General features: G+C 48.0%; 1 protein-coding gene across 1 annotated transcript; it reads right to left on the bottom strand.

Annotated features, from left to right (window-relative positions):
• Window positions 1–5,223: 5,223 nt before the first annotated feature.
• nfatc4 (nuclear factor of activated T cells 4) lies at window positions 5,224–13,691 on the bottom strand. Its single transcript, XM_037457411.2, has 13 exons — window positions 13,044–13,691; window positions 10,039–10,184; window positions 9,324–9,842; window positions 9,057–9,235; window positions 8,799–8,961; window positions 8,485–8,585; window positions 8,203–8,304; window positions 7,921–8,108; window positions 7,680–7,820; window positions 7,266–7,321; window positions 6,827–6,953; window positions 5,852–6,562; window positions 5,224–5,504 (listed from the first exon to the last, which is right to left on the bottom strand). Exons 1-13 carry the CDS (start codon window positions 13,234–13,236, stop codon window positions 5,434–5,436), a joined length of 2,697 nt encoding a protein of 898 aa, XP_037313308.2. The 5' UTR covers window positions 13,237–13,691; the 3' UTR covers window positions 5,224–5,433.
• Between the last annotated feature and the right edge of the window lie 2,480 nt (window positions 13,692–16,171).

Consider the following 16,171-nt stretch of genomic DNA (forward strand, 5'->3'; position numbering starts at 1 on the left):
TAACGTTCTCTAAAATGTAACTATATATAAATAATACTATAAAAATGTAATATTTAAATGTTGTTTCTGCAGTACACATTAGAGCCACATGTGGGAGTCTCAATGTTCATACTTCTGATAATTGTGGCCTTTTAACATTTAACACAATTTAACAGATGGATAAAACTAATAACTACGAAACTCGCAATTTCTTTTGTTTGACCCCATTTAAAAAGGGATACAGAAAAAAAAAAACACCACTTTGTCAAAAAGTGTGCGCTACATAGCACTGGGCGCTAACAACAAGCTAGTTGTGTGATACTCGGCACTAACAATCCCAGGTGATCTTTAATTGTCTCACCTATGTAAAAACTTTCAAAATAGCCGTAAACAGAATTGAGGTTCATAAAATAGAGCTGATTGTTTGAACTGAAAGTAAACCGAGTGTAAATCAGCATCTGCCCCACTGCACACTATTTATACCTCCCTGTTTATCTTATCCCTCAACACACCTTCTACTTTCTCCACCTCCTCCGTCCACAGATCCTTTCGGCTCTCTGCGGGCTCTAGGGCTCCGGCGTTTTCCCCCCCGAGGCCCCGAACCGCCGGGAGGATTGACGGCTTGGGACCGCCGCCGCCGCTGCCAAGGGGAGGAGTGCAACCCCGTAAACATTTGGGTCTGCTCTAAGTCAACGGGCAGGAAATGGGGACACAATGACATGACGCAAGGGTTTATTTTACCAAGGGAAGGGTTTTTCCCTCCGGCCTGTGCACATGGCTACTGAAACAGGTCCGGGTACCCGGATCAGGATGCAGCAACATTCCTAAACTGTTGGGACCTGGTACATATGCAGTTATATATTCAGTAGTACTGTCAGTTAAACGTTTTATTAATGACGTTAACACAAACCCATTTTAACAACGTCAATTTTCTTATCGCAAGATTAATTTTTTCTTAGAAAAAATGGGTGGATGTCTGAAAATGTCAACAGGCTTGTCTGTTTGAGTATCTGAAAGCAAAGAAGTTGTAGGCTAACTTTTTATTGGTAACTGTTTCGGTTCATTGTTTATGAAATAAGAGGCCTGACTGCTTTGTTCACAGCAAACTTGGAAAAAAACGAGAACATTAAGCCATGGTTTAACTGCACTACAGGCTGAGTCCTTGTTTACCTGAAATTTGCACTTTATAATTTTATTTTGTACCGCCCTATTTGGCAATGTTGTTTTTCAGTCAAATAAAACATTTGCATAAAGCAAGCCAATCCACTTTTCCATGTTGATAAGAGCATTAAAATGAAGAAAACATTATGCAAAAAAAAATGAAGGGACATTTAGAATAGAGAAAAATTGTGATTAGTTGTGATTCATTTTGAGTTAACAATGACATAAGTGCGGTTAATCGTGAGTAAATATTTGAATATTTGAAATATTTAGAAAAGGTATTTATATATTCATGAAATCTTTCATATCTTACAAAATATTGTCTTTAATATGTCATGTGGAAAGTGAGAACATAGCAAATGAGGTTGAGGATTAAATACATTTTATATTTTACTGTAACTTTTACCGTGATTAAGTTGATATTTTTTCCAGATGTCCCACATAATGTTTTGTTTAATCAATATATATCTGTTACAATACACTAAACATCACTGCTGTCTTCAGTTTTGTTATTCTATTGCTTTTGTAATGTATTTCTATCTCGTATTTAAAACCTTTTGAGGTGTGACATTTGAATATTAAGAAATAAAAACTTGAATTAATTCACTCACACAGTTACATTTAATGTGTCTGGATACTCATGTTTGAAATAAGAAAGCCCAATGTTATAATCCTCCTTATTTAAATAGATCTTAAATGTTGTTCTGTAATTTATGTATATTATTAAGAATATTATTGGTGCTGGGCTGAAAATGGGGTAAGAACGTCCAACTTTTCTCTTCACTTTGTTTCTCGTCTATCTCAATATAAAGTTTTATTTCTCATGCACCAGTCTAGTCTTCCAGAGAGCTTTGCTACTGTTATAAACAGCAAAAAAGGTCCTGTGGGCAGTGGCTTTCCTCCTTAACTAACCTAATTAATTCTTGGCCTTCCTCCCACTTTGTCCCATAAAAAGACAAAGAGAGTAAGTCATCAGCACTACAATAGCTCGATACAATCCTCAAATGAAAGAGTCCACAGAAAGAAGCCTGTTTCGAATGCAGCGGCTTGTTTACAGACTCAAAGCGCATGTGTTGTTCGCAACAATACCACGAGACAAGTGTGCAACGGCGCGCACGCTGGAATGAAAGCATGTGAGTCGTCAGCGTAGGCACACAGATGGAGTGAGAGCTGGAAAAGGGACGCCGTTGCTTCAGGCTCATCTTCCCACGGACACTTCCCTCTCTCCGAGCCACGGGAGGCTCAGTGACACACAGCTCCACGAGCGGTTTGTTCCTGAATATGCTCGTTTTGTTTCAACACTCAGTGCGCTGACCTCGCGTTGACCCTGGTCTGTGTTGTAGAAAGGAGTTCATGACATCCTGTGGTTTTAAAGGAAGATTTCCTTTCTGCAGTGAAGGCCCGTTTATTTGTTTAGGGGCCAAACCGTCTGTGAAACAACAAGGTGTAGTTCCATGTGTGGGACTATTTCTTGTCACTTTACAACTTAACTCCTGGTAAACAATTAGTCACCAACATGGCTAGTGCTAATTTCCCTAGTTGTAAGAACATAATATTCCGACATCTCACGTAGCCTCTCAAAGCCTCACATAGCCTCACGTAGCCTCACTTAGCCTCACGTAGCTTCACTTAGCCTCATGTGGCCTCACGTAGCCTCAGTTTCCCGTAACCTCACATAGCCTTACTTAGCCGCACATAGGTTCTTGTAGACTCTCGTAGCCTCACGTATACTCACGTGTCCTCTTGTAGCCTCATGTAGCCTCAGCTTCTCGTAGCCTCTCATAGCCTCACGTAGCCTCACGTAGCCTCAGCTCCTTGTAGTTTCTCGTAGCCTCACTTAGCCTCAGCTTCTCGTAGCCTCTCATAGCCTCACGTAGCCTCACGTAGCCTCACGTAGCCTCAGCTTCTCGTAGCCTCACATAGCCTCACTAAACCTCATGTAGCCTCTAACATTACAGATGACGCTTAGTAAATGTCATATAGCCTATCAAACAAAATGCAATTCACCTGACTTTAATAATGTATTTAAACGGATAAGCCTAGCTTTGAGGATATACAGTATGTGCACTGCTAATTATAGAGCCAGTAGCATTGGCGTTAAAATTAGAATTATAAGCATTATCAGTATGAGTCAGTAGCAGCATTAGCACTGGTACTGTGGCTTTATAAATGTCGGTATTGTTATGTTAAAACTGTGTGTAGAGTAGTGTGTCAAGCAGGCAGCTGCTCTGTGTGATTACGCATTCCTCAGTGGACCTACAGTTAGTGGTCCTGTGGTTAAAAATCCTATAGTTAGCATGTCTTTTAGGAGTCCTGCTTTCCTGTGCTGTGTTTAGACATTGGCTCTGTTTTTCCATAGGCTCTTCATGATCTAATGCAGTCATGTCCTTTGAGGGTCCACAAGCTTTTTCATGGACCTGTTTGTGTCAGTCAGACAGACTCTGGGAGCTCCATGTTCGATGTTTGAAATTCTACCTCCCCCTGCTGACAATCTGAGTGACATGAAGACATAGAACTAGTTCCTAAAAGTATTAATGCAAAGAGGTAAAATATAAGAAATATTTAGGATTTATGTCTTTCTTTTTCCTCAAGATTATTTGTATGAAGGTATGCAAAATAACTCGAAGCCGCCTTGTCCAGGAAACACTTCCCCATCGGCCATTCAGCAGCTGGGAAGGTCAGGGTGACCTTGCTGGTCTGTCCATCGTCTGGAAAACGTGGTTTTAAACATTACAGAAACCGGGTAAAAAAAAACCTCATGGATGGCGATTGTTACAGAATTCATGACTAAAATGAAATCTTGAAACAACCGAGGCATCACCAAACTTCACGTTGCTCACGTGTATTATTTCTACAGAAGCGAATTGTATCGTCAGTGGACTGTACATAGGTAAAGGCAAAGGCTTTTTAACACCAAGTAGTTGTGCCAACATTTTCTAATAAACAAGTCATTTAATTATTTCAGCAACATTTTCCTCCCTTCTATCATTTGTTACCAATTTTTACTCTGAACATTTTTTGTGTAACGTCCTGAGCTTGCAGCAAGAGAGAGAAAAAGACAAGAGCCCAAAAAGCGAATGTCCAGAATGAATTACGGCTTCAGATTCCATCAGTGAGTTCTTCTCAGAAGAGGTGCCATGTCCTATCTCTTACTATTGTGGCCTTTTCTGTCTGAAGCTCCCAGCATGCCCATCTATGGCTGCACCGAAACGTTTAGACTCATAAAACTGTCAAGGAAAAACATATAATGCTACTTTAGGGCCCCTTTTTGTAATTTGCTGCATTTTTACTGCCTTGGCTGTTTTGCAAAGATTAAACACCTTTTGTCCGTCTTCCTTGTAGCAACGGTACTTTAGTTAAGAAAGTACACAGAGCAACAAAAAAAAAAGATGCATAGATTGAGTGATATCTCAAGAGCTGCTGATTTATGGACTGTTGTGGCGTCCCTGAAAACTCTCCTCCGATCCCCCGGGTCTCACTGGTCTTCAGGTCTAACCTGCTTCGCTTCAAAAGGATTTTACAAACAGTTCCTCATACAAACCTTTCAAACAGCTTTAGCAGTCGCAGATTGGTCACGTCGTCCTTCCATGGAGGTCAAACTAACTTTTGCCTCCAAATTTTTACACCGGGCGCTGTCTCAAGTTGATTTAGGTTAAGCCTTTGCCACTTTTAGTTACTTTCTCTTCTCCTACGTCATTTGATTTAACTACTTCCCCCATAAATCTGGCAATGCAGAAAAACTAAATCTGAAATCATTGCCGCTATTTGCCACAGGGTCCTAAATCCTGTCGATTTCCACCACGTAAAACATTTCTTCTGAGCAGAGAAACTACTGCAGAATGAAGTTTCGGCTGGTGAAATGTTAAAATAGAAATAAATAAACCCCCTCCGCCATATTTAAATAGTTAGGGGGGATTGGAGAAAATACAATGTCTTCCAAAATATCTCATTAAGCCGTTTAGTTTTCCGAGGTGTCTGAGACTTTTTCCTTTAGTCTCTTTTTTCTGGATTCACCCTTGTGAGCCTCGATTATTTTTTTCGTCTTTCGCAAGAAAAACACACACGACGCAACAAACCTTTGAACTTTCTTGTATAATTTATATGTTGAAAACATCAGTTTCCCTTTATAAAACCACATAAAACAGTCATGACCTGTGGGCATTTCTAGAGACAGTCTCCTGGCCATCGGAACCGCTCTGCCAATATCACATGTAACTGGAGCAATGGATCTTAATACCAAAGTGCATAACAGATTTGAATGATGCTGATCATATCCCACCAGCTGCTCCGAGCTCAGTTTGGCTGATTGTCCATCCGCGAGACCGACTGGAAAGACTGGATGTCTTCCCCGATGTACTCCGTCACTGTGGAGAGAGAAGAGAATAAAATCACTTGTGCGCCTCATGAACAGCTCGCTCGGGGAATCGAAGGTAATCAACGTGTATTCGTCAACCTGTAAACAAGAAACAAAGAATGCGTCGTCTCAAAACAAACGTGTCGCCTCCTAACCTAAACCTCTGGGCTGGAGCAACGCACACGTTCACGGAATTAAGAGGAAACGCCACTTTGGCCTCAAAAACAGCTGTTTAAAAGAATGAATCCGTCCATAGATCACGCCCATAACAACATTTATTTAAGGTCTGTGATGCAGCCTTCTTCGTCCCCTCGACATCTGCACGCGTTCAAATAGAGACAAATGCGTCCAGCTCACCTTCTTCAAATGTGATGTGGTGCATGGAAGAGCTGGCGAACTGCAGGGGGCAGTCCTGGATCTTGGCATCCCTGTCTCCCCCGTGTTCCATCCCGAGCACCCTTCCCTGGGGGTCCCAGCCCTCGTAGTGGGGGTAGGGTGCCGGGTACATGTCCTGATAAGGGCTGTGGTTGGAGGGCGGTGAGGGACACGCATCCTGAGGATAAGCAGAGTACTGGGGGTAAGGGGAGGTGGGCATGGGAGGCAGAGGGGAGGTTGAGATGGGGCTGCCGGCAGGAAACGGGCTGAGAGAGGAGGAGTGGGAGGGAGAGGGCGAGGAGGAAAGGTATGGGGAGTCCAGCCAAGGGGAAGGGGAGGGGGAGGGAGGCTGCGGGCCGCGCGGGTACAAGGGGGGAAGGAGCTCGGTGAAGCCCAGCTCCAGGTTCTCGAAGCTGGGCTGACGTTCGGAGAGCGCCGCCCTGGGCTCCTCCGCGGCGCCGTCGGCTTTGGAGCAGTACTCCTCGTGGAAGCCCACGGCGGGGCAGGGAGGGGAGTAGGCGGAGGGGTAGGGGGGCAGGCGGAAGCCCAGGCCTCGCTCGTCGGCCATGGGGTCGCTTCTCACGGGGAAGCCCCCCTCCAGACCGGGTCGACCCCCCACTGGGCACGCAGGCCCGCCGTCCAGAGGTGGCGGGGCGGGGCGGGACAGCAGCGGGTCCTCCTCCTTGAACATGACTGTGAGGAGAAACTGTTCAGTTAGCGGCTGGAAATGATGCACTCAATGTTTGAACTCTGTACGATACAGAATGTCTTTATTTTGCTGCTTTTTAAAAAAATAAAGTCATTTACTGAAAGTAAAATACGTAAATGGGAAATATTTATACAATAGTCACAACAGTAATCTGATTTGTTCCCTTCATGAACTTGGAGAGATAGAATATCTAAATATGAAAACATAATACCTGCTATTAACACACTGAATATGATATGGACACTCACTGGGGAGGTACTTGAAGCAGTGGGTGCTGCTCCTTTTCCTCTTCCCGTTGGACACGTAAAGACTAACCGACGTGGGCCGAGTGACGGACAGGTCGCTGTAGGCGGGGACCCTCACGCACAACAAGCTCTTCGAAGAAAGACCCAGGGTTTAATGTATTGACCCACACTGCTGGAACAGCGGATGGGGCTTCTAGCAATGCGGCATCCATGACATACATTTCACATTCACTTTTTTAAAAAGCAGTGCCAATGGAAACAATAATCCATCATTAATAAATAGGTAAAAATGATGTTGTTTCCTTCATCTCCTCATTTATTCTGAAGTGAAGAGGTGGCCACACAGACTATTCCAGCAGCTTTATTTGCAACTTCTCAAAGCTCAGTGATTAAAAAAGCTCTTGTCGTTGCACAGAGTTCGTTCAGATTTTTGCAAAATTACCTCATTGCTGCTGTCACGGTCAACATGAGCCTCCTCCTCCCACTGCAGTTTACCATCTAAAAGATGAGACACGAGGGATAATTAAGTGTAACCTGGATACGCACACAAACACAAGGACACACTGTCAGTTTAACGAGCGTAATCTGCTCTGACCGCACCGCACCGCACCATGGGTGCTGTTCGTATAACAGGTCGGTTCGGCTCATAAACTCGTCTCCGCTGATAAAAACTAGACGTAGAGCTTTACTTCAACCGAGAACATGGGAAGGTGGAGCCAGGCACAAGATTTCTAAAGGAGCTGCTTGTTTTTAAACATAAAGAAAAGCACAGAATGATCTACTTCCTGGTGACTCCACTCTCTATGTCTTCACAGAATAGAGAAAGACGAGTTCTCCCCCTCCTGTGGACCTTTACCTGTGCCTCTCTCCATGAAAAGGACCCGGGAGATTGCCAGGAAGTTGGAGCCGCTCAGCAGAAGCTCCTCTCCCCCCTCCACGGAGCAGGAGGTGAGGCTGACGGACTCGATGACGGGCAGCTCCTGGGCCGAGCGCTGGGCTGAGGGGGGGGGGGGGGGGGGGGAGAATCGAGTTGAAAACCAAACCGCCTCGCGCGCGCTCCCCGCTTATGCGGCCGCGCCCGCGCTGCGTCTACTCACAGCACTCGATGGCCAGGGAGGCCGCCTGCAGAGCCAGGACTCGACCCGGCGGGGCGGCGGGGGGCGCCAGGGGGAGGTGGGCCCGGAACACCAGGCGCACGCGAGTGTTCTTCCTCCCGACGTCCGTCTCCCCTTTCCTCAGCTCGATGTCCGAGTTCCTCAGCTTCAGGATGCCGGCGCAGTCGATGCTGAAAACCCCCAAAAAAAGTTGTTTTCCTTCAGCCACAGACTCCAGTTTCTCCCTGGGAGCCGGAGAGACGAGAGGGCGCAGGAAAAACTCACAGCGCCGTCATGTTGTTCTCGGGGCTGAGCGGGATGTCGAGCACTTTGGTCCCCGCCTGGACGCTCTCGTGACTGGCGGTGCCCACCATCTTCCCCGTCACCCTGAGGGAAAAGACCACACGGCTGTGATAGCGACGGATGGTACGCTGTTGAAATTCCTGCACTGACAGGTTGTGCGATTTTTCAAAGCCCGCAGCTGTAAGGTGGTAAATATACAGAACAGCCATGTGGCTTCAACGTCAATGCATTCATTGAGGTTTGGATTTTTTTACAGTTCGGTACCTGTGTATCTGATAGAAAGGGTGTGGCCTGATCGACCGGTCGTCAGCTGTTCCAACGAAGACTTGGAGGGAGAGCGGCTTCCTCTCCGTGTATCCACACAGCTGTACAGAGAAAGCAAACTGTGACCAGATTCGACGGCAGGGAGCCACAACACCGTGTCCCGAGACTGAAAACGCAACATCCCAACTAAAGTTCTACTTCGGCTCCGACAGAAATGACATTCCATAAAAGTGCAATCAGCGCAGCTAAATCACCTGCCACTGGGCATTTATCATTCTTATTCAAACCACTGGGCCTTTCAGTCTGGGCGTCACCTTGACCACCGGGTGTCCCGTTGGCGTGGCCTTGACGGCTCCTCTGCTGCCCTCCGTCTCGTAGTGGGCCCTGTGGTGCGGCCGCGGCTGCATCTCGATGCGCAGCTCGTACTGGTCGTACTGGGGCGGCAGCGGCCAGTCGAGTGGCGGCAGGGCGTTGGACCTGCGGGGGCGGGTTGGACGGAACGGGGTTAACGGCGATTTCCTTTTCTCACGGGTGTTCTGGTGTGCGTGCGTGCGTGCGTCGCGCGTCTTTGCCTGAACAGAGGGCTGTGGGCGCTGGCGCGGGTCCGGCCCCAGGCGAGGGCGGGCGGCACAGAGAGGTAGTCCATTCCCAGCAAAGGGGGATCTCTCCTGGGCTGCAGGGCGTCTGGCGGCGGCGGGCAGGGCGAGCCGTGGCCTGGAGCCGGCTCCTGATCCACCTCCCTGGACGACAACTGGGGAGCCAGCGGGTTTCTCCGTCAGGGACGGGCTGAGACACTTTTGACAAGACACGAAAAAAAAAAACGAGCCAGCATCCCTTACCTGCTCCAACGACGTCTTCCTCGTCTTCTGCGGGATGCTGAGCTCGCAGCTGCTGGGCGGAGCCTGCGACTGAGGGGCGGAGTCTCTACCCTCGAGGTTACATCCCTGCAGCTCTTCCGAGTAGCTGCCCCTCCGTGAAGTGCAGGGGGAGGCCAGGGGAGAGTTTCTGCGTTTTTTACCCCCGGGAGAAGTGGGCCTCGAGGACGGCGAGAGCCCGAAGCTGACGGCGGCCTCGTTGAGCTCCTCCTCCTCCACCAGCAGGGAGTCACAGCTGGAGGCCGGGCTGAGCCAGCCGCGGGAGGAAGGGCTGGAGCCGGGGCTGGGGCTCGGGCTGAGGGAGCCGGGGCATCTCTCGCGGTAGGTGAAAGGGTCCAGGAGGGGAAGGTAGAGGCGCTCTCGGTCCCACCCACCGCCGCCACCCATGTCCCAGTAGCTGGAGATGGTTGGTGCCAGGTCGTCTTCTGGGGAGATGGTGGTTATCTGGATGCTGGGACATTCGACCACACGAGACTCTGAAACCTGGAGGAAGGATGAGGGCGAGGAAGAGATATTTAATTTACTCAGGTAATATAAAAATGTAATCAGTTAGTTAATCTGTTAATACGCCCAATATTTTAACACATTTTATTATGATCAGGTGTTTGGATTGGCCGTCTGCAAGGTAGGAAATCCACCTGAAAACCCTTTAATATGATTTTTGGGGTTTTTGTCTCACCTGTACAGAGCGTGCCGGCAGGCTCTCATAGGTCCCACTGAAGTCCCTGGCAGCGGCCCTGCGTGGAGGCGGGGAATGCATCCCGGCACGCTGATTGGCCGACGGGGGCGGGCTCGGGGCGCCGATTGAGTGGTGGTTGTCTGTAACTGATGGGAAGAATAATCAGACTGAGGGCGCAGAAAACACAAGAAACGCTGGCACCGGGGTTACAATTTAGAGAATGAAGTGGCAAACATCACAAGTTGGGAGCACAGCGTGAAAACACTCACAGCATGATCGAAAAGAAAAGAAAGCCGGCCTAATCGCTACAACAACACCGATTAGGAAATGCAGGCAATGAAGAGTTTACAGGAAGTTCATGTTAACGATGTACACCTTTACTTCCACGTGGCAGCAATTCAATGGCTGGTGGTTTCTTTTATTCTGACACGCTTCCTTTATCATGATATATTGTAGCTTTTCGGGTCATGTGACCTCCCGTTAATCATTTTTCGGCCCGGTCCGTGCTAGTCCTTTACATCTTTTGTGAGAAAGACTCATTAGATCCAAATACTGTGAACAGAATTTGTGGTGGGAAGATATTCTCTGTTTGTTTTATCATCAACTTCATCTTGATATACTTCTTACTTCATCTTGATCGATAACATGTGTAAGAAGTATGCAACTGGTTGATGTGTGCACACTCAAGGTCTTTTAATGTGAAGCAGTAGTTTGGCTATTAGTTGAATATGTGTGTTTGTTTGTTTTCCTGCTGAGAGCGAGATCTCTCCAGAGTCAAGAGATGCTTAGCTTAGCATACCGCTAAAACTGGAAATCAGAAATTTACAATTATTCCACAGAAAATTGTAAATCTCCTCAGGAATATTAAAAGTTCACACAGATATATGGAATCAATTTAATGAGGACATTTTTTTAAACTCCACTTTGAGGGTAGAAACTATTTCAATACTTTTCTTTCCAAGTCTCATAGTCACAATGAGCCCAGTAAAGACTGAAGTGGGAATTGTAACCAAAACATTTGGCTCTATTTACTGGGGGGGACTATCTGCCAAACAGTCAGCATAAAACCCCTGAAGACAACAGCCCTCGCCACAACATGCGTGCTGTGGTCGGCCTCCAGTCGGAGCCAAACAGTAGTTACTGTGTAATGAGCGAGGCTTCAACTGGTCGTCGTTGAGCCGCAGTGGCGACGGGGCCCTGCAGGCAAAGTTTGGGCAACGCAACTGCCAGCAAATTACGACTCGGGGTGAAAAATCTCTTCAAATGTTTCCTGGCAACGGACAATATTTCCAAGTGGTTAAAGCTGCAGACTTCTCTTTTTACATGAAACGATGATTCAGATGTTTGTGTGCAGACCAACAGGAAGGTTTACGAGCCACAAAAATGTACCTTAACACAATAAAGCTAATCTGAAATAATATTTTAATTCATGTCCCGGGTTGAACCTTTCACAAAGAGGGAAACGAGAGCCTCTCAAGAGGTTCGGCCGTACGATTATCAGCACAACAAAGCAAAACGAGGGAACTTTTGCCACACTGGAGACAAAAAACAGTCGTTTTTCAGACTTTTGTTGCTTTTTGTTGTCTCTTCGGGGGTCTAATAAGCAGTAAACAAAAACTAATTGAGTTCAGACCAGCAGAAGAGTTTCTCAATTCCAAACGTACATCACAGTTATCGTGAAAAGCCTCATCTTAAAGGTGCAGTGCGCAGAATTTGGGCGACGCCTAGTGGTGGGCTGGCAGATTGCAACCAACTGAATTCTCTCTTGTGTGCCAAACGTTTAGAAGAATCTAAAAAGAACTGCCCTGTGTAAGGTCAGTGTTAGGTTTGTAATGTTCCTTCAATTATATCCCATTTAATGTAAAGTAAAATGTCTTATGGCCGAGGGTTCGTAAGATGAATCTGAGGGGTCATGAAACATAATTAAAAAAGAGGAGAAAAGACACATCGATGCTTTCAGACTTCTCTCTAATCATTATCATTGCTTTTTTAAACAATCTGACTTCTCCCTATAACTATCAACTTCCCAGCAAACTGTTGCCTCATGTTACCTCAAATGTAGGTTCCATGCAGTACATATCTCAAATCTGAGAAGTGGAAATGTACTCAGACTTCCCTATTTGAAGTATCACTAATGAACGTGGGATTAGTTACGCCTAAAGGGTTCAATGTTTCAGGGGGGTGGGGTGACATTTGTCGAGCGATGACCAGAGGTGGCGAGTTGACTTTGCTATGTTGAATACCTGTCTTTGCTTCCACAGACATGGCGAGCTTTTAGATGATTAGATTAGATTCAACTTTATTGTCATTGCACAATAAAGTTGTGGGCTGAGCTGAGCACATGCATCCGAACACCAGCTGGTGACACAGCAATGCTCTGAAGATTTTAACTCTGTCACCGAAATGAACTTCCCTTTGACCTGCAGGTCACTTCCAGGCCTCGGGTTGCGGTAACACTACAGAATGCCAGTATGGGCGGGAATTTAATAGGAGGGTGGATGCGAGGATACAAGGTGTGTGTGTGTGTGTCTGCAGTGAAAAATGAGGGAGATGGAGGTCGAGGAGGGAGGTGTGTGTGTGTGGTGCTTGTTCAGTACACAGAGGTTGAGGTTTCTATCCCAGATGGCAGCTGTTAACTTTACTCACACGCACAGCTGATTAGAAACACATTGAGTCTGGGGCTGCACGCACGCACGAGCAGCGATACAGCCGGATATGCACACAACACAACACACAAAGCAAACACACAACAACAATATACTCTCGCTCGCATGCTTACACGTAGAGGCACGCACACGTTTCCCATGCAAGGTCAAACGCACACGGAGCACATTTAGGATGACGGCCCTCCTTACTGTACATGCAACATGCAGCGCCAAACACACACACACACGCGCGCGCGCACACACACGCACAAGTTCCCATGCACCAGGCCGCAGAGACCTCCTCTATCTATCGTGTCCCTTTCCTTCAGTACAGTAAATCGTCCGGTAAGGGGCTCTAACCAGGGCCGCTGCTGCCGGAGGGCTCCAGGCGCCGCAGCGCGCACTCGCTCTCCTCCCCGGGAACGGAGCTCTGCGGCTCGGCCGTGCGCGCCGGGGATGGCCGGTGGCCTTGGCGTTGCGGCGGGTCCTCCTCGAACACCAACTTGAACTCGAACTCTCCCTCCTCCCAGCCCGAGCCCGGCGCGGCCCCCATCGACGAGGGGACCGGCTCGAGGGTGCGGGGAGAGCGGCTTTAACGTCCTGCGTGCGCCTAAAAAAAGAACGAAAAAAAAAGTTTCCCGGAGATCTTCTCAAAACTTCAACAAAATCTTTCTCCTATGTGCGTGCCAGTGCGCAAAGAGCCATCCCCTCGAAAACGTTTGGATGTAAGTTTGGAAACTTTCCCCAGCTGTTTCCACACGGTGAGGGCTGCTTCTCTTTCGAGTATTTTGTCCCTACGTTTTCAGCCTGGATGCCTTTCGGTCCAAATCAGATTGGATATCTCACAATCTTTTCCGGAACGCATCTCCCACAGAGACCCGGGTCTTTCATTCTAGCTCCATCGCCATCCCTGTGGTTTCTTCCTGCTCCGCTCAAGACGGAGAGAAGAAGAAAAAAAGCTTATCAAATATTTTTGTCGTCCTTTACCCTTAATTGCCTTTGGGTGGGTTTCCCAGCTCCAGTTGGTCCGTTACTCATTCCCCATAGGACCATGTGGCTGTCAGTCATGAATCCCCCCCATACCCCCCCCCCCTCGACCAAACTCCAGCCTCCCTCCTCTCCCCCTTCCTCACTCACTCACTCCCGAGGGTCCTCTTCTACTCAAACTCTCTTCACATTCTCTTTAATAAACCAACACACAAATACGGCGTCTCTTCACAACCTCCTCCTCATGAGCATCTTCCACTAATCACCCCCCCCCCCCCCCCCCCCGCCTCCAAAACTAAAATTGGGATTATCTCGACATCATCTGGAAAAATACTATAATTTCCTCACATTTGACCCCAAAAACGATATGATAGTTGTTCAGATCCTGAGCAGGACTCACGGCAGCCGTCATGGTGTCAGTTAGTGGACATGAGGACATGAGAGGGCCCATTTCCTGTGGCGAGGAACAAGACAACCCTCCCCCCCTCCCCCTTTCCCTGTCTGTCACTCTTCCTTCTCCTCCCCCTTTCCTCCTCTTTTTTTTATTCCTACTTTTACCCCTATCCCCGCCGACTCCTCCTCGTCCCTCCTCCCTCTCTTCTCCCCTCCTTCGCCTCCCTCTCTCCCCCCCGAAAGATCTGTTTCTCATTATCCTCTGTAGTCTGCTCTCTGTCTGAGTCAGGAGACGAAAAACTTGGATAAACACTCACTCTCTCTCCCTGTCTCCCTCCTCTTCCTCCTCCTCCTCCTCCGCCTCCGCCTCCTCCCCACGATCCCTCGCTCCCCTCCTCCCCCCCCCCCCCATCTGATTTCTCACAATCATGCCGTACAACAGGGGGCTCTTGGGGTTGCGTGGGCCGGGCCTTCGGTCGCGACCTTTAAGATGCTGAGGGCTTGTTTGGAGAGAGGAAAGAGAGCTACGAGCAGAGTTGATGCGGGATAACTCCTGGGCCCCCGTCGAATCCCTGAGGGGAGCCATTGGGAATGATAACAGTATTAGGAAGTGTACATTTCACCAGAAGCAGAAGTGAATCCAAAAGGGAGTTCAACATTTCGTTGGAGTCAGGAATCAGGAAACGTTTATTGCCATAATATGTTAGACATACATGGAAATTGTCTTGGCGGTTGGTGCATGACGGAAGACAGTACAACAATGACAACGTAGTGCAGCAATAAGATAAAAATAAAATAAAAGTATGATAAAATATATGCTATGGGTTAGTACACTAAAGCTATGGGTTAGTAAGTAAGAAGAGATTAAGATAAAATTAGAAATAACAATAAAGATAAAGTGCACCAGCTAAACAAAGTGACAAGTGAAAGTGACAAAGTGAATGAACATGGGAGTGAGAGTCAGTCAGGGGGGGGGCCCAGCTCTGTTGATGAGCCCGACTGCTGAAGGGAAGAAACTGTTTGTGTGACGGGAGGTCTTGGTCCTGATGGACCTCAGCCTCCTGCCGGATGGAAGGGGCACAAACAGTTCATGTCCGGGGTGGGAGGGGTCGGGCTACAATCTTTCTGGCCCGCTTCAAAGTCCTGGAAGCGAACAAGTCCTGGAGAGACGGCAGATTGCAGCCAATCACCCTCTCAGCAGAGCGGACGACACGCTGCAGCCTGCCCTTGTCCTTGGCTGTGGCTGCAGCGTACCACACGGTGATGGAGGAGCAGAGGATGGACTCCATGATGGCCGTGTAGACGTGCAACATCATCGTCTGTGGCAGGTTGAATTTCTTCAGAACATTCTCTGCTGAGCCTTTTTGGGGATGGAGCTGATGTTCAGCTCCCACTTGAGGTCCTGGGTGATGATGGAGCCCAGGAAACAGAAGGAGTCCAACAGTGGTGACGGGGGAGTCACACAAGGTGAGGGGGGAAGGTGGGGCTGCGTTCTTCCTGAAGTCCACGACCATCTCCACTGTCTTCAGGGCGTTGAGCTCCAGGTTGTTCTGGCTGCACCGCGTCACCAGGTGGTCAGACTCCCTCCTGTACGCGGACTCGTCCCCACCAGAGATCAGTCCAATGAGGGTGGTGTCATCAGCAAACCTCAGGAGCTTGACGGACTGGTGACTGGAGGTGCAGCTGTTGGTGTACAGGGAGAAGAGCAGAGGGGAAAGAACGCGGCCTTGGGGGGAACCGGTGCTGATGGACCGAGAGGCAGAGACGTGTTTCCCCAGCTTCACGTGCTGTGCGTCCTGTCGGACAGGAAGTCAGTGATCCACTTGGTCTTGAGCGGTTTCTAATTGTGCCGCTGTAGTCACGGATGGTGATGATGCAACCCGTGTCCTCAACGGTGAGAGAGCTGAAATGTGACCATGAAGTGCCTTAAAAATGTTTTATTTACCCTTCTGGTGGCAAAAAGTGAAATCAAATGGTATGAAAGTGTGCCGTAGGGCGGCCTACCCGGGCAGCGCTGTCCAGTCAGGTAGCTTCAGTGTTTTTGTCTTATAATTATAGGCCTTTGGGAAATTGAATTTTCTTATTTGCTTATCTTTTATTTCGCACCA

This window comes from Pungitius pungitius, chromosome 15, assembly GCF_949316345.1.
Source record: "Pungitius pungitius chromosome 15, fPunPun2.1, whole genome shotgun sequence".
Taxonomy (NCBI): Eukaryota; Metazoa; Chordata; class Actinopteri; order Perciformes; family Gasterosteidae; genus Pungitius; species Pungitius pungitius.